Source organism: Prunus mume, linkage group LG3 (genome assembly GCF_029339155.1).
Source record: "Prunus mume cultivar Tortuosa linkage group LG3, ASM2933915v1, whole genome shotgun sequence".
Classification (NCBI taxonomy): domain Eukaryota; kingdom Viridiplantae; phylum Streptophyta; class Magnoliopsida; order Rosales; family Rosaceae; genus Prunus; species Prunus mume.
This window is the reverse complement of record NC_142700.1, coordinates 7,019,866-7,042,269: the sequence shown is the minus strand read 5'-3', so window position 1 is coordinate 7,042,269 and position 22,404 is coordinate 7,019,866. Positions and strand designations below refer to the sequence as shown.

At 38.9% G+C, this 22,404-nt stretch overlaps 5 protein-coding genes across 5 annotated transcripts; 2 read left to right on the top strand and 3 right to left on the bottom strand.

The window, feature by feature from the left end:
- Positions 1-354: 354 nt before the first annotated feature.
- LOC103325399 (E3 ubiquitin-protein ligase WAV3-like) lies at positions 355-4,110 on the bottom strand. The gene is made up of 2 exons (XM_016792704.2): positions 3,775-4,110; positions 355-2,486 (listed from the first exon to the last, which is right to left on the bottom strand). The coding sequence occupies exons 1-2, from the start codon at positions 3,988-3,990 to the stop codon at positions 660-662; spliced, it is 2,043 nt and encodes a 680-aa protein (XP_016648190.2). The 5' UTR covers positions 3,991-4,110; the 3' UTR covers positions 355-659.
- Positions 4,111-5,313: 1,203 nt separating this feature from the next.
- On the bottom strand, positions 5,314-6,071 carry LOC103325397 (pathogenesis-related protein PRMS-like). The gene has a single exon (XM_008227551.2). The coding sequence runs from the start codon at positions 6,007-6,009 to the stop codon at positions 5,491-5,493; it is 519 nt and encodes a 172-aa protein (XP_008225773.2). The 5' UTR covers positions 6,010-6,071; the 3' UTR covers positions 5,314-5,490.
- A 4,105-nt stretch (positions 6,072-10,176) lies between these two features.
- LOC148918586 (uncharacterized) lies at positions 10,177-11,360 on the top strand. The gene is made up of 3 exons (XM_089049100.1): positions 10,177-10,783; positions 10,882-10,923; positions 11,085-11,360. Exons 1-3 carry the CDS (start codon positions 10,452-10,454, stop codon positions 11,095-11,097), a joined length of 387 nt encoding a protein of 128 aa, XP_088905226.1. The 5' UTR covers positions 10,177-10,451; the 3' UTR covers positions 11,098-11,360.
- Positions 11,361-11,615: 255 nt separating this feature from the next.
- Positions 11,616-13,621, bottom strand: LOC103325396 (uncharacterized). The gene has a single exon (XM_008227550.2). It carries the CDS (start codon positions 13,557-13,559, stop codon positions 11,772-11,774), a length of 1,788 nt encoding a protein of 595 aa, XP_008225772.2. The 5' UTR covers positions 13,560-13,621; the 3' UTR covers positions 11,616-11,771.
- A 5,647-nt stretch (positions 13,622-19,268) lies between these two features.
- LOC103325395 (uncharacterized) lies at positions 19,269-20,625 on the top strand. The gene has a single exon (XM_008227549.2). It carries the CDS (start codon positions 19,344-19,346, stop codon positions 20,574-20,576), a length of 1,233 nt encoding a protein of 410 aa, XP_008225771.2. The 5' UTR covers positions 19,269-19,343; the 3' UTR covers positions 20,577-20,625.
- Positions 20,626-22,404: the final 1,779 nt, after the last annotated feature.

Sequence of the window (22,404 nt, the reverse complement as noted above, 5' to 3'; positions counted from 1 at the left end):
CAATCTTTTATATCGACCTAAGTCCATGGCTGGAAAGTACTTATTTCTTTGAAACTTTCAGTGTTACCACAACATAAGTGAATCCGTAACATCACGTGATGATGTGACGGTCATATTGAAAAGTTACTAATTTACCATTCTCCCCTTATGGTACTTTTCTTCCGGAAAGTGAGAAGATTTGCCAAGATGAGCTATTTAGCTCTACCATCCATGAATCCACCAGACTAAGAGAATAATAATCCATGCTTGTTTCTCTCTTTGCAAATGTGGAAAACCAATTGTCAAAGTGGATGCACAAGAGTTGCAAGCAATATAGGCTTTCTGTCAAACAATCTCAACACAAACGCCAGACCAGAAGATGAAAATATGAACATGATCCTTAGCGCAAGAAATGAACACAAAGTATGGAATATTAACTTCTAGTAAGAATCTCAATCAATCCAATCCATCATGGAAAAGAAAATGAAGTGTAAACCCCATTAAACAAACAAGCAGCCAAAATAATATGAAGGCAACTATTGTCAGAATTTGGAAAAGGTTAATTGGGAGTTTGAATTGGCAATTACTAACTTTTAGTCTACTATGAATTAATCCGAGGATTAATGCTGTATCCCTATTCACACCTTACCCAAGCTTCAAGGCTTGTTTGCTCATTGAAGTTAGGCTGCAGGATTAACCCCAAGATTCTGTGACATCCTTACCATGGTAACCATCGTCGGTGTTTCATAGCCGACGGTTGTGCCAACGCTTGTGTGTGAGGTTCCACCTTCGCTCATCGTGAGAATCTGGGTTGTCATGTCACCCCTAGTTGTGGCTCTCTGCCATGAATGTGAGCTCAACCCAGAAAGAACATAAGCTCGCCCGGTCTGTGTATACGATTCCACACTTGCCATTCTATCCCTGATTTCTCTAAGCTCAGCTTCAAGCCAATTACAGAGACCATCCCCAGCTTGTGCTGCTGCTGTTGTTAAGAGAGTTGATCTACGTTGTGCCAAAATGGCCTGTGCACCTTCTAGATTTCCCATTTCAGCCATCACTTGTGCTTCTGTGATACCTTCGGCTACCAAAATTCTATTCCTCTGCCGATCAACCTCCAAACACACTGCCTCATCTGCAGAGGACCAAGCTTTAGGTCTCAGTATATCTACCCTCTCACCTACCACCTGGATTAACTCATTTGAGCCTAGATCTTTGTACAAGCATGATACATCCAACAGTGGTGTCTTTTTCACGCCTTCCCTATTTCTAGTTCCTGTGGATATTGGAACTGAAAGGTACACCAGAAATTGTTTCTCCTCTTCTGCGTACATATTTCCAACGTCAACAACACCTTGTTGAGACTCATCAGAAATCTCACTCATATGTCCCCCTGATGGTATTGACACAATCTGCACTCCCTGTGATGCTGACCTAACCGTGAGTCGAAGTTCTTGAGCCACAACACTGAGAAGACCACCAATGCACATAGCAAAGGCATCTTGTATCATAGCAACTGATTCAATGAAGGAAAAGGTGCCACCAGATGAATCAGAAATAGCATGCATAGTAGTGGCATCATGGTCAGTGCCAAATCCAAATGCGTGGACTGGAATATTGCTACACCGTACTGAAGCTGGCAATTGGTTCAAAAACTCAGACACCTGGTTTGCACTTGAAGTAGTCTGTGAGCCATAGTTGCAATTGTCTCTGCCATCAGATAAGAGGATGATGCTAGAAACCGGATTCCTTTCACGGCGTTCTTCAAGGACCTGAACTCCTTTATTGAGTCCTCCCACAATGTCAGTTCCACCATTTGCTCTAAGAGACTCGACTGCTAAAATGGCACTTTCACGCCCATCAACAGTCATTCTTCGCAGAGGAAAAACCCTTTTAGGAATAGTTGAGAACGAAACTATGGAAAGTCGGTCATAAGGCCCCAAGTTTTGTATGACAAATTTGACAGCACTCTTGAGAAGGGCAAGCTTTGTGCCAAACATGCTGCCACTTACGTCCAGAACTGTCACAAGGTCAATGGGGTTACGGCCATGGCCATTAGCATCTTGAAGAGGTGGTGCTCGGATGCTGACAAGAACAGGAAATGTAGGGCGAGATTCTGCAACAGAGATAGCAGAGTACTCTGTATAACTCTTGATTGCTACAGTTTGGGGGCCAGAGAGTCGGGTAGGTGAGGTGGATGGGAGAGGTTCATCATCTGAGAAGCTAAGCGGCTCAGGATGGACCTGGGGCTGCAATGAGAGGTGAGACTGGTGACGATGGTAGACATTGGTATGGATCTGACCCAAGTTATTTTGTTGAGGATCTGCAGCATTGGTGGGAGCTTGGAAAGGTACAGCATTCCACTTGGATCGGCAGATTGGGCAGCAAAGGTTTCCATGTTTGACATTGTTGGCAATACAAACGAAGTGGAAAGAGTGGGAGCACTCAGCAGTGAAGATGGCTTGGCCTTGCCCTGCTCTCACGTTACTCAGGCAAATGGCGCAATTTTTCTGTACACAACAATTTAAACAAAAGTCAGACATCATGAGATGGCCATACCAATGCAGTTACCTTTCAGCAACTGTTCAAGATTAACACAAAATGAGAAGGCTTTGATCAACAAAATTGAATGAAAAGAACTTTGCCACATAAATAGACTTTTATACATCAGTATGTTAAGCAAACACAGCCTATCAAAAAAGCAAATTCGGTGCTAACAAGAATCCGTATCAGCATTATTCTATGGGAAAATAGAAAACTGTCAGTATGGCACAAGCTGAACAATGCAATCCAGCCAAGAGTCATAATAAACACAGCACCAGCATATATTTGCAACATGGAAAAGGGGTGAGGGAACTGTGACTTATTCTAATAGGGAAAACCAGAATTTCATAACCTAAACTGTAGCAAATTATCTTTTTGTATTACAGATAATTACAGATCAAATGTGCAACATGTTGTCATCTTTTTGTATTAGCAAGACAAATTAAGACATACGTAAAATAATATTCTTTTACAATGCAAATAATTAAAAAACCAAAAAGGAAATTCCAAATGTCCAACAAAAATTCTCTAACTTTATAAAAGAGGATATGATATGACATAATTGTTTGGGCGTGCAATATAAGCATGTAGCTTTTGCCTTATTCGACTTCTTAGCCCCTATGTCATTGACTTTTTCACAAAACGCAATCACTGAAGATTTGCCTAACATATCTACAAGACGCTTCAAATTATATTGGGAATAATTAGGGAAACTTGGACGACCTTTAAAATAGTATTATTAATTAATTAATTAATTAAAAACCCGCAGTATTGAGCCTTAATGGCCGGTGACTTGACAACACACCTAAAGAGAAAGAAACGTGATCAAATGCCCAACTGCCACATTCCCAAACTGCCACCGAAGAAACGGCCAAACCAAGACACACTGGGACCGTAAATACAGGAAGCCAATAGGGGCAAATTGGTCATATTGGCGAACTAACTTAATTCTGTTTCAATAGTCAGAAAACGACGGCCTGTTTCTTCGGGAAAGAACAACTGGCAGTCTCCTCCGAGGTTTCGCGGCAAATTAACACTCACTCACACGCCGGAAAGTTACCGGTTAAAATCTCGCCGGCGACAAAACGAGACGCGAAATAATGAAAACACCGGGACTGAGATCCCGAGATTAAGGAACAGATTTTCCAGGGAACCAAACAGGCACACAATGGCAACGTACAGAAATTAAATTATTTAAATTAAAGACTGAGCGAATTAAATTGAAAAATATGATGGTGATTTACAATTACTGACCTTGGAGAGGCGAGAGCTGAAGCTGCGAGAGAGCTTGGAGATGGCGGAGGAGGAGGAGAAGGAGGAGGAGAGAGACGAGGGAGAGGGCCCGACGGTTGCCGAGATTTCTGGGGTAGGAGGACGAGGCGGCCGAGACGACGAGTTGGATGAATCGGACGAGTTTAATGAGAGCTTGTGACTCAGAGACTTCTTCAGCTTCCGCCACGTAGCGGCCATTGTTGTAATTAATAAGAATCTTTAACAACAGAGAGAGAGAGAGAGACGAAGAGAGAAAAATAGAGAGAGTTATGTTCTGGTTAAGCAGTAGATGTGGTGTGGTTTATAGAGAAAGGTGTGTACTTTTTAGAGAGAGAGATAGAGAGAGAGAGAGAGGAGTTTTTTTTTTTGGTCTGGAGAGAGAGAGGAGTTAGTCAAAGAGAATCAGGAGATGCATTAGCAAAAATAGAAAGATTTGATTTTTGGTTTTCTTTCTCTTTTTCTTTTTTCCTGAATTTGTTATTTTCTGATCAATTTTCGGTTGCTTCGCTTGTAATAAATTATTTACCATAATGCGAGTCATTCAATAAAAAATGTGAAATATTATTATCCCTTTTCTTAAAAAGGGATTAAAGTCTGCTTTTTCTCACCAAAAAATTGTTTCAGTTAAAAATTAAATAATGAAGCCAATGGGGTAATACCATAATGAAAAAGTATGTTTAGCCTAAGACCAACGTTTTAGGTTTGAAACCCCTAAACATCAATATGTGTGAATAAATCATCATCTTCCTTTCTATCTTTGACAACAAAAACATTAATTAATAAAAAGTATTTGTGGCATGTATACTTATCATGAATAGATACTGGAATTATTCAAATTCCTAATTTTCCTGTGATTACTAACACATGGGTATTGAAATTATTTCAATTCCTGACTTCTCCTGCATTTACTAACCCGTAATGGTTTGTATAGAGCTTGAAGGGGCCATTTCATGAGCTAAACTCTACTCATACACACATGTCATCCCAAAACTACTGCCACGTGGTGAGTTTATAGAGTAGACAGATGTGCAGCTTCCTCTTTTATTTACTCACATGAGGTTAGATGGCCTTCCTGCATCTCTTGGTTTGATTCAATAGTACTGTAATTCACTCATAATGCACAATTCCTTTTAATATTTCTAATGTTTGTTATTTTAAATAATTTTACAAATATAACCAATAAATTTCCATGACATTACCGCATGCATGTACTTTGAATATATACCTTTGACCTAACCACAGTTAATTTCTTGGTTAATTAAGCATATGCTCCAGCTGGTTTAATTTTAGTCAAAAAGAAATTATGTTCACATAATGTCCCAATCTTTTTCCTTTTTTGGTAAATATAAAAATATCAATATTCCATACTTGTCAATAGAAAGCAGCTCAGGGTCAGAATTGCATTAACATTTTGGTAGAGAGAGAGAGAGAGAGAGAGAGAGAGATGGTTTTAACTTTCAAGTATAAAGCCAGCTTTTTAGTCCTGCATGTCTGCATCTACAACAATGAGCCGACGTCGTTTTGGTCGTAGAGGGCTGCGATGCCAATGCCCAGCTGTAATTTATTTCATTTTATTGTAAACACAAATTAAAGCAAATTTCTAAACTGAAATTGAAGAAAATAAAAAAGAACTCTTGAGCTGGCTTCATTTCATTGGCTACAATATGATACAATATTTGGGAAGCTCATCGTGAATATTCAGTATGGTTTTTGACCTATAAAATTACCAGGGGGGTCATAAACACAAGCCAAAATTGTATCTCCACACTTACATTTGACTTTGGAGCAACCAACCTTCAAGCTCTGCCTCCAAACCATCTGTGTATAATGCAAGCAATCTTTGTTATGAGCACAAGAATTAGTCTTGTAATTGTAGTAACTTCTCTCTTGTGCCCAAGCTGCAACTGCATCACTTGGCTTCCAGTCTTGTCCACTGCCCCAGAAAAGGTTCTCACCAAATTTGCCGTTTGAGTGAATCAAAAAGCAATCTCCTTGCCTTTGGTGTGCCCACCAAGACGCGTATTTCTCTAGCTTTTGGCTCCATTTGAGAGGTGGGAGGCCAAGCTTTGATCTTTGAGTGTTGTGAGGGATTAGATATTGCTGGATGGTCTTGTTGGGAGTTGTTGGGGGTAGCCTGTGGGGGTTAGAAAGAGATGGCCAGAACAATGTGGAAAGGAGGAGGTAGGTTCCTAAAAGCCCACCTGAAAATAGTTTCATTGTTTCCAATGGGGGGAGAGAGAGAGAGAGTGAGAGAGGGAAGGAGAGAGAGAAAGAGAATGTGCGTTATGGGTGTTTGTGAAGATCAGAACATGATCTAATGGTGTATATATAGAGGATTTTTTTATTATTGCTAATTACTCTTGATAATCATTGTCAAAACCTATAAACAAAAACAACCAATCCAAACATGTGTGTTAACTTCTACATTGAAACTATAGTAAGGTGCATTGTTTGGGGAACAAAAATTTTATACAAAATCGAGCTTACATAATATCAAGTCACTAACAAATGACCCAATTAGCGACATATTAAGATAACTAACAAGGGAAAACCTGCTTTTACACATTAATATTTATATTTGTTGGGATATTTAAGAAGGAATCATTTCACGTGTTGTATTGGTTTTCCCCTCTTTCTTCATAGTGATGATGATGAGAGGAATCATTTCACATGTACTCGCACATAAAGGAATGTGAAGGATGAAAACCCTAATTTTTAAAATATAATTATCAATTTTAATTAGTATCAGATCTATTTTTGTATAGTTTTAATTACAATTTGCAACAGATTATATTTTAAAACTGATCTAACACTGAACATTATTAGCACAAATTTGTAAGCTCACATAATATTTGTTTTCTTTATTGTAGAAACACCTTTGACCAACACATGAGTCCATGTGAGGCAGAGAGGCTATATATCATTCATGACATGGCTTAGCTTCTAACCAAAAAAAATGGCATAGCTTTGCATGCATGCATGCAAATGGCGGATCCACAGAAGCGCAAAAAGGCACAAGTGCACCTCCCTTCGCTTGAAAATACCATAGAATTCAGTCATCTTGAGCTCTTGGTCGACTGGGTAGCTGGTCAAGAATGCCCACAACCTGTTTGTGGAAAGGCTGGAGTGAAAAGCAACAACAGCAACACGATCAATTTTTCTTTTAATGATCTGGCCAAAACGAATCGTTTTGGATCTGATCAATTAATACGTTTTAAAATCTGTGTGTGCAATACACGTGTTTAGTTTTTGTTCTATTAAAGACCACATCATGCTGCGGCTTTAGTTTGAGGGTGGAGTAGTCATCAGAGTTTGATGGCTTAACCTAGAAACACTTTGATATATATTAAAGCACATATTGAACATAAAAATGCTGTTGAATTATTAATGAAATTATTTGTTAATTTAATCTTCGACGCAAGGAAATAAATTGCAAGTTATTCTTTTCTTCTTTTTTCTTTTTTTCTTTTCCCTGAATATATAAATTGCACATTTATGACAAGCGAATTTTGTTTGTTCATATATACATTACAATATTGTAAATCCAATTCATCAATATATTCAAATCATGAATGTGCATCATGCAAGTTTTTCAAAACAAAAAATAAAAAACTCATCAGTTATTTTTTTTATGAATTATGAATAATAATAGTATCATTTCAATTATACAGGTGATTTTTGTCTAAACAACTAACAGTTTCCAAAGTAATTTTTTTTTTTGGTGTGGAACAGTTAGCCTTTGAAATGTTGCACCTCCTCTTAAAAATTCATGAATCTGCCATTATGCAGGTGCTTATAGTTTCTTTATTTATATATTTTCAACACCAAATATATAGGCATGCAATGCAATTATGCTTATAGTGGCAAAGATACGAGTTTCTCACCGGCTTTGTGCTTTCTCCGAGCTTTTGGGGTGAAGAAATACAGTTCTTTTTGGTTTGCAAGCCCATACATCTCTATGAATGACAAAACAAGAAATCTCACAATTAATTTAAAGTTTACAAAAAAAGAGAAAAATGCTAAAATATTTGAAAAGAAGAAGAAAAAAAAGAATGAGAGGATTTAGAGCAGTAGGTAAGACCTAAGGCACTGGTGTGGCACCGGCCAAAGGCCCTCCAATGCTAAAGTTAGCCAAAAGAAAGAGGAGTTAGACTGACAAAGTAAGGACATAAGTGTCGAATGACTATTACCTTATACTATGGGGGCAAGGGGCTCTATTTATAGAGGTTTTGGGGTATTCCTTTGGTGTAAACCTTCGATGTGGGACTTGTGGGGGTAGCTTGGGAGGTTGGGGTGGCAATTTCTGATACGACCCGTTACACGACTCGAAACCCGCACGAAATTGATTCATCTAGAGTTGCATGAATGAAAGAGCAAGATCAAATATAACACAAATTATTTATGTGGTTCACCCTTTAATGAGCTACATCCACAGAGTTGGTAGGTATTCTCATTATGGTAATAAGGAGGTTACATATGTGTTACAATGAGTTTGGCCTACTAGATAATTGCCTAAAGAAAGAGTCTAAGTGTTGGAGAAAGCATCTTTATATAAAATTTTCGTTTGTATTTCATATACGTTAATAGTTTGTATAAAATCTTTGGCAAAAAAAAAAAAAAAAAGTTCGTATAAAATTTTGCCAAATCTAGTTCTTCCAATTTTGCCAAACAATCCATTACTAGTTTCCAATTTTAACAAAGATTGCTTGCATTATACAGAATACAGATGGTTTGGAGGCCGAGCTTTGAAGATTGGTTGCTCCAAAAGTTAAATGTAGGTGTGGAGATACAATTTTGGCCCGTGTTTATGAACCCTCTCTGGTAATTTTATCTTCAAAAAATCATATAGTGAAAGTATGTATGTGATCAAAATCAATGGAAATTTATTGTTGTAATTTAAAAAAATCCTTTCTTTTTATATGAACTTTTTGGGGGGGGAGGAAGAACATCAATGGAAATATTGCAATTAGTCAGTCAGGAACATGAATATTTTTTTGGGAGTTTCACTAAAACACCCAAAATGCACACTATTTAAACATATAAACACACTCAAAACCCATCATTACACACACTCAAAATCCATTTATAAACATACCCAAAAAGTTGACTTAATGTTTAAATAGTGCTTGCATGTCTAGAATTTGGTTTATTTATAAATTTGTATATTTTTTTTTGCACCAAATCACGATTAAGATAGTTGCCCTATCAGTTTATTTGCACCAACATACTAATCTTTACAGCGGGAAACATCAATTATTCAATGAACAGGATCCGGGCCCACACCACATCCCTTTCCTTGGTGCCCAAATAAAACTGTAAAACGAGGCAGGGTTGGCTCATGGAGAGACTCCTCCATTTCAATATTTCTTGGAAACAAAACCAACAAGGAAAGAAAGAAATTCGTAGAAAAAAGGTACACAAGGCAAACCAATATGAAGGCAGTGCGAGTGAATAAGATCTCCGTTCTGAAAGCATGCGGGAACCAATTTTTACAACGAATCTCTCCGTTCTCAATATGAAGGCAGTGCAAGTGAATAAGATCTCCGTTGGTTCGTCACTGCGTGTAACGGGTCGTGTTAGAAATTGCCACTCCTATTCACATTAATTATTATAAAATAAAAATGTCAGTTGCAGTGTTTGTTTAACTTTTTAAAGACTATCGTTGTATCATCACATTTAAACAAAATTCCCTAGCATTCGACCAGCTACTAGATTTCAACTTAAACAGGAAAAAGATTCAACTTTCTGTCACTGTTTACCAAACAAATTAATGTGGAAGATTTGTTCGAAATGTAAAAGTGATTAATTGGAATTTTTGTAAGTATGATAATAAATGAATCTATCTCAATGTGGAGGTGTACCTACCAGATACAAACGCCCAGTAAATGCTCATACTCATAATAAAAATGCGATCCATCAGGATTCAGATCTGTCTCTGCCACCCCACCACCATCCCTCTATCATAATTAGATTTACCATTTGGAGTTTGATTTTTAGGTTTCAATCAAGTTATGTTATAGATTATTGCTTGGTTAATCAAGTTATGAATTATATTTGATTTTTCTTTTTTCTCAGATGATGAAGATGATGAGGGCAAAGAACAAACGCTCAAGATATAATTAATTTTTACCAGTTGGAGTTTGATTTTTGTACTTTCTATTTTGATTTTTAGGTTTGAATTATGGGCTGTCATTTTTTTTTTCATAGGAATTTAAGTAAAACTTTAGATATATTAAAATATAAGGCTAAAGTTGATTTGACGTGTTATTGGCCCCATGCACTTCAGAGGCAGTTGACAGTGAACTAAAATTTGTCACGAAGCTGTGGGGGAAGTAGAAAAGAGACGTTGCGAAAGGAGATGGGATTTAAATCCCTCACACTCGCTCTCACTCTATGTTTACTCGTCTTCTTCTTCTTCTCGGGCAAGAGCAAAGGCGACCATGACCTCTTTGCGTTCATCAAAATTTTCAGAGAAGAGGGCCTGTTCTCTTGCTCCGCCCAGATGATATTTGTGGAAATGTGGAGAGTGATGGGCAGAGGTCTTGTGAATAAATGGGGGAACGTCCCCCACAGCAATCTGCACTATTTCTTCGTCTTCTTCCTCCTCTCCAAACTTTTCACAGAATCTTCTTCTTCTTCTTTCTCCTCTTCAAACCAAAATGTCCAGTGCTTCCAAATGGGCTGTTGAACGGGGGCTGAAAGCTCTGCAGTATGGGAAATACCAGCTCATGTTTGATGACCTCAAGCGCAACCCTAAGCAAGTTGAGCAAGTCAAAAGTCGTATGAAGGAAATTGAAAAACTCTTCTATCATGACAAGGAACCCATTTTCTGTGAAACTGTCTCCGCGGTTGTGGGAGCCAAATACCTACAGGGCAAACACGGATGGCGCGGTAAGACAATAACATACAGTTCCCAAAATGCTGACAAGGAAGGAATCATCAAGCAGGCTAAAGAACTAAAACTGAAGCCCGTAGCAAAGGATTTGGAGGGGTAAATATTTGTTGATTTTCTTCTGTTGATTAGAGCCCTAGTGCTATAGGTGACAAATATGATGCTGAATTTTTCTTCTTTTTTTTTTTAAATTCCAGGGATGGCGACAAGTCCGCTGCTGGATCCAGTGGCAGTCAGAGGTTTGTGGTTTGTTTTCGTGCTTTCCTTTGTCTTGTTGCTTCGTGTTGCTGTGTTTGTAATGTTTCAGTTTTGTGTTGCTTGTCTTGTGTATACTATCTGGCCTGTCTTGGTTTTTAAGTTTTAGAGTTTTGCTGCTCAACTTGCTGAATTTCATTTCCAGGGATGGAAAGTAATTTGGATTTGCTATTGGAGTTGGAGATGGGTGGGCACCCAAGAAAATTGTTGCTGTTGCTGTTGTTTCTTAGTTTTATCGTTTTCCCTAAAGGATATATGTACTGCCTAGACATTATCCCGCCCGTTGTTTTTTAGTTTTATTTTTTTTTCCTTTGAGCTCTAAAATTTTAGTTGATTGCTAGATATCTGTTGTGTTAATGAGAGAGAGGAACATGAGAAATATATCTATGAAGACCATTGCTTTTCTATGTCATAATTTCATATTCTTCTTGCTGCTTTTCAAGCCAGTGCTGGGGATCATACAAACAAACACACTGAATATAAGTTAGTATCTCAAACAACGTTCAAATAAACACTAACTGTTCCATCCATGGATGAGCTTGCCAACAAGTACTGATCATCAAACCGAAGCGATGATGGATACCAAACTGGAGTATCAAAACAGAGTGAGCAGAAGATATGAAAAACATTAAAGAACAAAATCATCTTTTTTTACTAACCTCCTTAGTGACAACAATATTCTAACTTTTCTAGTTTCCTCTAAAGCTTGAAAACAATTCCTAAACATTTCTCTCGCATTTTGTAAACAAGACTCTTTAAACTAGATTTCAAATAAAAAAATAAAACTGATAAAGGAGAAATTGAAGCCTTCACTTAATGAGATAGATAGTATTCAGTCCACTACAACCAGAGATTGAAAGGGTAGGCCAAAGATGACCGCTTCCATGATCTGTTCGGGACTCCTTTCTTCGATTACCCCATCAGTGTCCAAGAACCACTTGACCAACTCATCGAAGTAGTAGTGTAAGTAGTACACATCCAAAAACTCTACGCGTGGTACCACATCCCCGTACCCTTTTTCCTTGAACTTGCTCTGTATTGCCTCATAATCACTCTCCTCTGGATATGCCAAGTTGTCGCCGGTGGTGATCACAAACACCTTGTTGATCATCTGTTCCGGCTTCAAATTCCCATGCACAGCAACTTGCAGAATCAAATCAAACACCTTTTGAAAATCAACCTCCCCCTCCAGGTCCGGGCAGTCCATCCTCCTCACAAACTCGCACTTGGCCTTGAGGCCATCACCTTGTGGTATGCCATGCAGACTAGGGTTTCGGCTGAAGTTGATCACCTTTCCTTTCCATGCCGACTCTTCACTCAGTTCAGATACTAACAGTCCCAAGCCCACGGATATATCCCCGAGCTCATCACTCATTCTTGAGGGGGAGACATCACAAACAGCCAAGCTGTTGTTCAAATTCTTCTTCTTCCTCTTACTGACATTGCCCTTGATCATGTCCCCCAACATTGCGTTCCACTGAAGCTCAGCCGCTTGCCCGAGATCCTCATCGTTCGCAAAGCGTATGATCTGATGTGGAAGCAGAGCCGCAGGGTTCTCAATCTTGTACGCTGAAGCTCTCAGGTCCTCCAAATATACTTGAGCCATGCAGGCCTCTTCCGAACACTCCGGGCAATAATAACCCCACCTGTTGGACTTGGGATCTATAAGTGTAATTATTAGACTGTCAGAGGCCTTCCTCAAGGGCTCCACAACCTCCTTCCTCAGCCGCTCTCGAAGTCTGTAGGCGTAACCGGCCTCCTCCTTAACATCTCTTTGTGGGTTTGGATGCTGGAAAACCCTCCTCGCAACGCTCTCGCACAGCAAAGTAGCTCGATCGTCGAGCCACTGAGCCGCCATAGTGATCTCCAAGCACTTGGAAGAAGAAGACTCATGATCATGATCATCAACATTAAAAGTATTCTTCAAAAGTTGAATATCGCGGTTGAGGCAGTGGGCGAAAAGATCCGAAACGCGGTCGTGTAAGAAGCGATAATCTGGGTCAGTCTCGTACCTCTGGACAGCCACCTTGTCAGCCATGGAGAACATCATCTCTTCGAAATTCCAATCACCCTCGCTTGTGTTGATGTTGTACCTGCTGCCCCTCCTCACGTCTTGGCCTGCAAGAATCCTGTAGAGAATCTCCACAAGGTCAAGCATACCCCCGAAATACCCGAACCAGCCTGCAATAGGCAGGAGGTTGGCGACGAGGGTCTTGGGATGGTTGTGGTGGAGCCAAAACGCCGCCGTGTAGAAGCCTTCTGCATCTCCGCGACGACGCCTGTCTAGGAGGTTGCAGATGAGTTTGAGGGTGATTAAGGGATTGTGGGACCAGGCAGCCGGGAGGAGCTGCTTCAGATACATGCGGTTGGCTTCTCCTTCGGCTAGGGTTTTGGGTTGGTGGACGTTGAAAAACAAATCCTGGCAGGCGTTCTCGTTCTTACTGTACTGGACTGTTGTTGTTGAGGGTGAGGGGGGTGGTGATTTTAGCAGTTGTAGCTCCGGAGGAGGTGGTGGAGGAGGAGAAGCCATTAATCTTGTCAGTCCGCCGCCGACGACATTCACGTAGCTGCCGCGGCATGCTTTCAGGACTGAGATGACTTTTACTGGCAGTGGTTTCATGATGTTTTTTTTTTTTTAAACTCAATCAATTTTGTGAGATTTGAATTTTTGTTCCATGAATATTTTAAGATCTCAGCGCAGAATATAGATACATATATAGTTTTCTAATAGTATCAAATATTTTATTAAATATTTGATACTATCAATATTTTATTAAATATTTGATACTATTAATAATTTATTAAATATTTGATACTATAATAGAATCTGTCTCCGAAGATTTTGTTACTTAAATAATATAATCCAACCAAATAAAAAATAAAAAATATAACAGCAAAAAACCTAGCACTTGTGATGTACTTTATTGGAGCGGGCCCATACTTAGAAGTTATAGTCACAATTCAAAGCTAGTTTTTTACGTCTTTTTTATAAAAATTATGGTCCGATTTAGTTTCAAACTATTTGATTTTTTTTTTTCCTAGTTAATTTGTAGCTAATAGTAGGCAGGTCAATAAGGTGCAAGTATTGAAGCTAATAAGGTGCAAGTATTGTTGGCTTGGGTCTCTCCTGAAATTGGTGTGGTCAAGTCAAATATAGATGGGTCTCGCAGGGGTAGTATTGATGCCATTGGTGCTGAAGGGGTCCTGAGAGATCATTTAGGTCAATGGATTGGTGGCTTTGCTGTCAATTTAGGCCAGGGAGAAGTGCTTGAAGCTGAGTTGTGGGGTCTGTTTTTTTATTTGAATTTGGCTGTTGAGAAAAAAAATGGATGATATTGTTATTGAGATGGATTCAAAGATTGATGTGCTTCTTATTCAGAGTAAGGTTTTGAATGCTTTTCATCCTAATGTTGGGCTGGTCAGTAGTTGTAAAAGGCTTACGAATTTGTTTCGAACGATCAAGCTTCAACATATCTATAGAGAGAGGAATAATGTAGCTGATGGGTTGGCTACTAGGAGTCATAATCTGTGTAACACCCCGACCCTAAATTAATTATACCTCTAATCTAATTATTAATAAAGTCTAAAATTTCAATTTTGCCCTCGGGGGTAGGGGTAATTTGCTCACTTTCTAATCTGGAAGGATTTTGGGGAAATGACTGGTGCTTTCACGTAGGTTGTACCGAGATGAATATGTAGACACGTAGTGGACTCGAATCGGAGTTGTAACGAAGAAGTTATGATCAAGAGAAGCTTAGTGGCAAAATTGTAAATATTTCGAAGTGTGTTTTAAAAAAATATTGAAAATCGTTTCTCTCTCTCTCTTCTCCCCCTCAATTTTTGAAATAGTCGAACGGCTATAGGAGTTGGCCGCCACCACGGTCCACCACCAAAGTTGGGACCAGTCCCAAAACGACCGACTCCACCACGAACCCAGACCTCTGGATTTTGCAAAAATCCGGCCAATTTTATCCGATTTTTCTCAAGCTCGTTTGAAAGATTTCGGCCACCATTTTCGTCGATCCATGTATACTTTCTCATCCTCTTGAGGTGTTCTAGCTGCTGGCTGTGTTGTTTAGAATTAATTTCTTTGTTTTGAAATGATTTTAAGCGATGGAAGTTTTGGCAGATTTCAGCCACTTCCATCAACTTTTTGGGGTATGTCCAAGAACAAAAGTTGCTCCACTCAATGTGCTGATTATGTAGATACACGCCTTGACCGGCGGTTTGGAGTTTTTTCGATCGCCGAAAATTGCTATGGACATCTACGCACTGCCAGCACGTGGGCCACTTTGTGGCTTGTCCTAGAGTCCTAAAATAATTCTCATGTTGTCCCGAGTACGACGGTATACTCGGATTTCAATTTGGTTATTGTTTGATCGTCGATCGGATATCGCATATTAGTCCTTATCCGGATTTGATATGTTTGGACCGTTAGATGAACTTCATTTCAGTACATGTTGATCTAGACACTCCTAGGATCGTGTAGGATTTTGCAGATCATGAATCGGAATCGGAGCCCCAGATTTTCCGATTCAATAACGTAAAGAACTATAATCGTGTGATCATTAGTGATCCGATCGCTCGGTCGATGCCAAACTCTTGTGACGTGTTTAGGAAACTCTATTGGACCTTTAGGAACTTTTGAATTGTAAATCGGAGATTGTGGATCATGTGGGCCCAGTTGACCATCGGTTGACCAATATGACTAGGTTGATTGGATTGTTGACCAGGGGTCTTAAGAGACCGTCTCGTCTTTTGTTAAGTACTAAGATGGCCTTAGGGATTTTACTAAAGGACGCGCACCCACAGTGAGTCCCGAGAGCTAGGGTTTTTATTTAAAGTTCAGTGTTGGGTTTGATTATTCAGTTAATCTTGGTTTTCTCTTAAATAGGTTCTTTGGCGTTATGAATCGCTCTGGACGATAACGCAGAGGGTTGAGTGTGCTTTGGACCATGTGTGAGTGGACATTCATTTTCGAAATAGTTTTATGAAACTCTTGGATTGTGATTATTATTTGTGTTGTTTATGGAATTGATGATTTATGGTTACTAGTTTTCTAAATAGACTATTATGCATATTCGAATTTGGTTTGAGAAGGGTTTTAAAGGATTATACATGGCTTGAGTTAAGTTAATAAATTATTTATGGTATTTATTTTCTGAGCGTTCGGTTTTGGTTGAAATGATTTTTATTTAGTTTATTTATGGTTTAGTATTTGAGGTTGATATTAAAATGCTTTTATATGATTTAATTTTACAATATGTTTCGGGAGGATTTATAAGTGGTAATTATGCAAGTTTGTCGATTAATTATTTAGTAAGGATTTTATTTGTAGGTTTTTATTCGGTTTTACTTCCTAGAATGTTTTGATAAGTTTTTATTGGTGGGAAGTCAAGATGGCGAAATTTGGGTTTATTTAACGGTTTAAAAATGGGGGTCTTGTTTATTTACTTAAGTGTGATGCATACTTGAAATTAGTTTGGTTTTGAAAGATTGGTGTATTATTTCAGAAAAACGAGAAAGGATTTGGGAAAGAGTTTTGGAAAAAGGGATTTGTCAAAAGGGAGTTTTTATGTTTAAGTGTCGAGAAGTGAATTTCAAACCCACCCTAGGTACCCAGACCCGGTTGCTTTCGACAATTATTGGTTGCCTTCGGAAAAGTATAATTGTTGCCTTAGGAAAAGAATATATGGGTTGCCTTTGGAAAAGTGAATCGGTTGCCATCGGTAGAGTCTATGCACATGACTAGGATTTTCTGTACCTACATACAGACTACTCTGTAGGTGTCCGGCCATAGTATATTGCATGTACCTGTGTGACTATGCACGTGTCCGCCATGGTTTGCTTGTACCTGCAGTAAGATTATTCAGAGGTGTCCAGCCATGAATTACTTGTACCGCTTATATGGGTGTCCGACCAAGATTTTCCCCGCCACCGCCAGATTGTCTACACATGTGGTTAACCGGTTTTCCCTATTCTTCGGTTACCCGTAGTGTATTGCATGTACTCGTATCACAAATGCGAGTGTCCAGCCAGTGATTTTTCCCAGGATGTTCCCCTGCCACCCTACCGATATATTACATAGGGTTGGCCAGTTATTTTTCTCCATAGGTATACTTGGGTGGAGAGTTTTTGTATAAACTGGATTTCGGATGATTTGTGTTTGAGCTTGTTTGATTTATTGAATTCAAAGAATGGTTTGAAACTTGATTATTGTTGAATTATATTTTGAGTTACTTGATGTATTATATTTAAATGTTGTTTGAAGTACAAGATTTGGATCAATGGTATTTTACTTACCAGTTAATTCTGATTTTATTTTACCTACATATGTATTGACTATATTTTGTTCTTGTATGTGTACTTACATGTACATTAGTGAGTTTTCTAAAGGTTTGCGAAAATAGAGGGGTTAGTATATTCTGTATAATTACTTTCAAGAAAAACTTTCTTTTTGTCTACTCACGCTTTCTTTTTGCGCCCAGAAGTAGATAGCTTACAGTTCGGACATCCACGTAAACTACTTCGGCATACTTTATTTGCTGTTCTCGTTGTTGAATTGGAAACTAACCTTATAAATTTAACTTCAGTAGTTACTCTGATATTTCCCACTTAGGACTGAATTTGAGGGCGGAGGCCATGTAAAATTTGTGTGTGCCTTATTATCTTGTGTGTGCTGCCAGTTGAGATTATTCAATTATAGGTATTTGCAAGTGTTAAGTTGGGAAAAGTCCATTTTATAGGGGAGACTCTGCCGAAATTTTAGTAGAAATATCGACCCATTGTTCTTAAAGTACAAGTGAGAGGTGTAGAGTTAGTAGTGGGCCCAACATTGTTCAAGTGCCGGAATATGTAACAGGATTCAACATGAGTTTCGAGAGGGAATTCAGGTCGGGTCCTGTCAATCTAGATATGGGCTATTACTACTTTGAAGAGAGTCCTGTCTAACTTGATTATTTATTGCTTAATAATTCTTTGGGAGCTATTGAGACTCATCTGATTAGTATTGGTTAGTTATCGTGTTGGTGTTTGGGAGTTTTCCCCCTTTTTCTTCATTTAAAAAAAAAAGTAGGTAGGTCAATCAATATTTCTAGTGTTGTGCCAAAGTGACGAAAATCAACACAACTTATTTATTATAATGCCTCTTAAAAGTATGACCAACTCTCACTTTGCCATGAATTTTTGAGATGATTTTTACTGCAGAGGTTTTATGATGCTTGATTTTTACTCGATGAATTTTGTGAGATTTTATTTATTTATTTATTTCCATGAATTTTTGAGGATCTCCAGCGCAGATACAAATCGACAGACTTCGGACGGTAGAAATGTCCAAATTAATATTTTATTAAAGGGAATCTTTCCGAAGATTTTCTTACTTTCTTACTTGTAGGGCTAGGGCCACGGATCCAATATTTCAACAATATAATAGGCAATTACATTCTTTATGGTTTTTTTTGTGTGTGGCTAGAATTCTTTATGTATTTGGAGTCATGACTCATCCATGGAATATGAGAATAAACAAAAACTAATTTCCAGCCAACCTAGTAAAAAGGAATGTAAATTTTTGTGGCAAAGTAATCAAAGGACTTGAATCAAATACATATAATGCGAGGATTGCATCCAACTATTAATATAACTTTTGCTTCCAATTTGATCATGAGGTGGATCAAAGCGGACCATGCTGCTCATCATTAATGTTGAAATAATTGAAAGAAAATAATATCCAAATGAAGAAGATATTTACCCAAATAAAAAAATAAAATAAAATAAGAATGTATATTTTAATTGGCGGCTGGGTGTTGAGGTGTTTTATAAAATAAAAAATCCGTCAAAATAAAAACAGTAGAAGAGAAGGAAAGAAGTTGCCCTACTTGTTCTTGTTCACTGTTGAATTTGAGTTTCGATGATGAAAGCAGTGGCGAAAGTGCGAATCATCTCCCCTCTGCAAGTATGTCGAAAACATGCCAATTGGGTTCCTCCAACTCCAACTCCAACTCCACCTTCCTCTCCCACCTTCGGCAACCCCTGCCTCGATCTCTTCTTCCGCCTCGTCGAACCAAACACCCCGGTCAAGCGGCAGGCCAACCTTAACTATCTGAACCAGTTCCTTCCCTTGGCCTGGTCCCACAATCCCCTCACCACCCTCAAGCTCATCTGCAACCTCCACTACGATCCTCATGGCCCCGGCAAAGAACATGCACAAGGCTTCAACTCGGCGGCGTCTTGGCTACACCACAACCACCCCAAAACCCTGGTCTGCAACCTCCCGGCTATTGCCGCCGGCTTCCATAGTTTTGAAAATGTTCTCGTCATTCTGTACCGGATACTAGAAGGCAAAGACCCACATTATTCTATTACCTTACTCTCAGAAGCCATCGAGGAGACAGAGGATAAGATCGCCATGGCTAAAAAGGCTCTTGACAGATACGAGCGCGACCCCCATTATCGCTTCTTGCACGACCGCGTTTCCGATCTGTTCGCAGACTGTCTCAAGTCTGATATTGAAAACTTTAAAGAATTGAAGCAGAAGAAGAGCCAATCTCAATCTGATGATGATGATCACAACTGCTGCTTGGAGTTAACTCGGGCTGCCAGGTGGTGCCCGCACGTTGACTCCTTGTACGATTGCACCACTCTGCTCTCTGAGAGCATTGCCAAGAAGATTTTCCCACGAATTTCATACCAAGGATTTGAGGAAAACGAGGCCGATCACGCAGACAGAGCCCGACAGCTGCTGATGAAGGAGGTTTTGTTGCCCTTGGAGGCCCCCTTGGAGGAACAGTCGGGTTATCAATTTGAATGGAGGACCAATCATCGAGCTTCCTGCCCGGATCGCCAGTATTTGGAGGAGGTGAAAGCCGGAGGCAAGTCCAAGATTGAGGCCGGGGCTATGCTTCCGCATAAGATCATAGAATATGTTTACGATTGTGATGAGCTGCGCCACGTGGCCGAGCTTCAGTGGAAGGTTATGGTGGAGGACGTCTACTTGAAGCAATGCAAGTTTAGAAACTGCTTGGCCATATGCGACGTTTCCGGGAACATGATGAGGGTTCCTATGGATGTGTCAGTGGCTCTGGGGCTTTTGGTGTCTGAACTGAACCAGGAGCCAGCATGGAAAGGAAAGGTGATCACTTTCAATCGAAACCCTCAGTTGCTTGCAATACAAGGCGATGATCTTAGGTCCAAGTGCGCATTTGTGAGGAGGATGGACAGCCAGGAGTGGCATTGCAAGGTTGATTTCCAAAAGGTGTTTGATTTGATTCTTGAAGCAGCTGTGAATGGGAATTTGAGGCCAGAGCAAATGATCACTAAGGTGTTTGTGTTCACCATCTACTTTGACTTTGATGAGATTTCGGCCAATCAATGGGAGACTGATTACGAGGCAATAAAAAGCAAGTTCAAGGAAAAAGGATACGGGAATGTAGTGCCACACTTGGTGGTTTGGAATCTGAGCCAAGACAAATCGACACAGGCGGTGCCTTGTACACAACCAGGGGTGACCATGTTGAGTGGCTTCATCACCAACAATTTGGTCAAGTCCTTCTTGGACAATGATGGGGATATTTTCCCTGACCATGTCATGGAAGCAGCTCTCTCTCCCAGAAAGTATCAATCTCTGGTTGTAGTGGACTGATTGACTCATAGGAATGAGGAGGAGGAGCATCGTCATCAGTTTTAGTTAATCTTGCTAGCTAGCCACCAATTAATGATTGTTACTACTTTAATTTAATGAGAAATTCTAATCATTTTAATTTAGCTCAACAAATTACTTTCTTCCTATTATCTCCTCCCCTGTTTTTTGGTTATTGCATAAGTCTGCCAATTACCACACACTCTCTTTTGCTCTCTGATCTGAACAAGCAAGAACATAAATCATACGGTTAAATGCAAAACTCGTCTTGTGTTTTACTATATTGGCCAATTTAGTTCCTTGTGTTTAGGAATGTTAGTCAATGTTGTTTATTCCATTAAATTTGTTGTTAAATACACATGATAAAACTTTATTTCGTCTTTTAAAAACCTATAAACTTTTTGAAATTAATTATAAAATAAAAACTGAATTAATCTATAAAAATTAAAAATTCATTAAAAGTAAAGAATGCTGCTAAACGAACCCTAAAATTAACTAAGTACACCCTAATATTTTAATTAAAATGTAAAATTAACTAAGTACACTGTATGGAACTACCAAAAATTTCCTTGGTACACCCTCATACTTGTAGCATTATTTTATAGTTGATTTTCAGCTTTATTTATTTTTTAAATAGTGTTTATAAATCTTTGACTTTTCATATGGATTTATGATTATACTAAAACTGTTGACACTTTTTTTGCAATTCCAAGTTCTTGCAATCACCACTTCTTTCGTTAAAAACACAATAGGACAAATGGAAAATTAAATACAAATTATCTCATAATATTTTTTGTGTTGGAAGAAGCCAAATGAACAAAAAGCCATCATAATTACCCATGCACGAAGCTGAGACAAACGCATGGAGATTTATCCATGGCTCCAAAAAGAAAAAGAAAAAAAAAGACATGCTTTTGGTTGTTCAGAGGTCTAGATAAGTCAGATTGATTTTCATATTCATAAAGAAACTTTGACTTTGACTTCGATTCGGTTTCTTTTCTTATTGCTGATTGGGTAATTAGGATGATAAAAGATTGTTGGAGCGTAAACACAAAGAACAGGAAGAAAGAAACAACAGAGACGATTGCAAAAGGTTGGCAACCAAGTAATCCAAGTTGCCAAGAAATAGTTCTGAGAAGAACGAAGGAAGACTTCATCTGCTCCAAGCCATTGTGACTCGCGGATCACAAAGATGAGAATCAAGTAATCTCTTGATTACGGTTGAATATGGTTTGTAGAGTGTACTTATTAAAATTATATTTGTTTCACAATTCTACATATCATTTTTGGTCATTTTATATTAAGGTAAATCAGTAATTCAATATATATTTTTGTAGTAGGGTATATTCAATTAATTTTAGAGTTTATTTAGCAGCACTCAAAGTAAATTGTAACATTAGATACAAAAAAAATCTTGAAAAAGAAAAAGGAAAAAGATGTGGTTGTCTGGGAGGATAGGGTCTGCCCAACGAATGGAGAAGTGGGAAGGAGAGTGATGAGCAGAGGGGCATGATCAAGGGTGAGAGAAACAAACAAAATCCCACAGGACACTACCTACAGAACCATTCGAAAACAGATGAAGGTAAGGTTGTTCTTTTGAGAGAGAGAGAGAGAGAGAGTGAGTGGGGTGGATCAGAGTTGGGGTGGTGCGTTCGGCCATATTCCCGTCGTTCTCGACATTCTGTCTGGGGTTCTACAAGGCAATGGCCAGCAGCAGGTTGATCAATACTCTTGGACCAGGAAGGAGAAGAACCAAAACTTTCAGTCCCAACAGTTTCAGTTCCAGTTAACACTAAATGCAAGGAAGAAAAATAGGACAACTCGTTCTCTT

Excerpts from the sequence above, each read along its gene's own strand:
- LOC103325396 (XM_008227550.2), bottom strand. The coding sequence starts at position 13,559 with ATGAAACCACTGCCAGTAAAAGTCATCTCAGTCCTGAAAGCATGCCGC.
- LOC103325395 (XM_008227549.2), top strand. The coding sequence starts at position 19,344 with ATGGCTAAAAAGGCTCTTGACAGATACGAGCGCGACCCCCATTATCGC.
- LOC103325397 (XM_008227551.2), bottom strand. The coding sequence starts at position 6,009 with ATGAAACTATTTTCAGGTGGGCTTTTAGGAACCTACCTCCTCCTTTCC.
- LOC148918586 (XM_089049100.1), top strand. The coding sequence starts at position 10,452 with ATGTCCAGTGCTTCCAAATGGGCTGTTGAACGGGGGCTGAAAGCTCTG. Across the intron at positions 10,784-10,881 it reads GTAGCAAAGGATTTGGAGGG|GGATGGCGACAAGTCCGCTG; the intron begins GTAAATATTTGT and ends TTTAAATTCCAG.
- LOC103325399 (XM_016792704.2), bottom strand. The coding sequence starts at position 3,990 with ATGGCCGCTACGTGGCGGAAGCTGAAGAAGTCTCTGAGTCACAAGCTC. Across the intron at positions 2,487-3,774 it reads TCAGCTCTCGCCTCTCCAAG|AAAAATTGCGCCATTTGCCT; the intron begins GTCAGTAATTGT and ends TGTTGTGTACAG.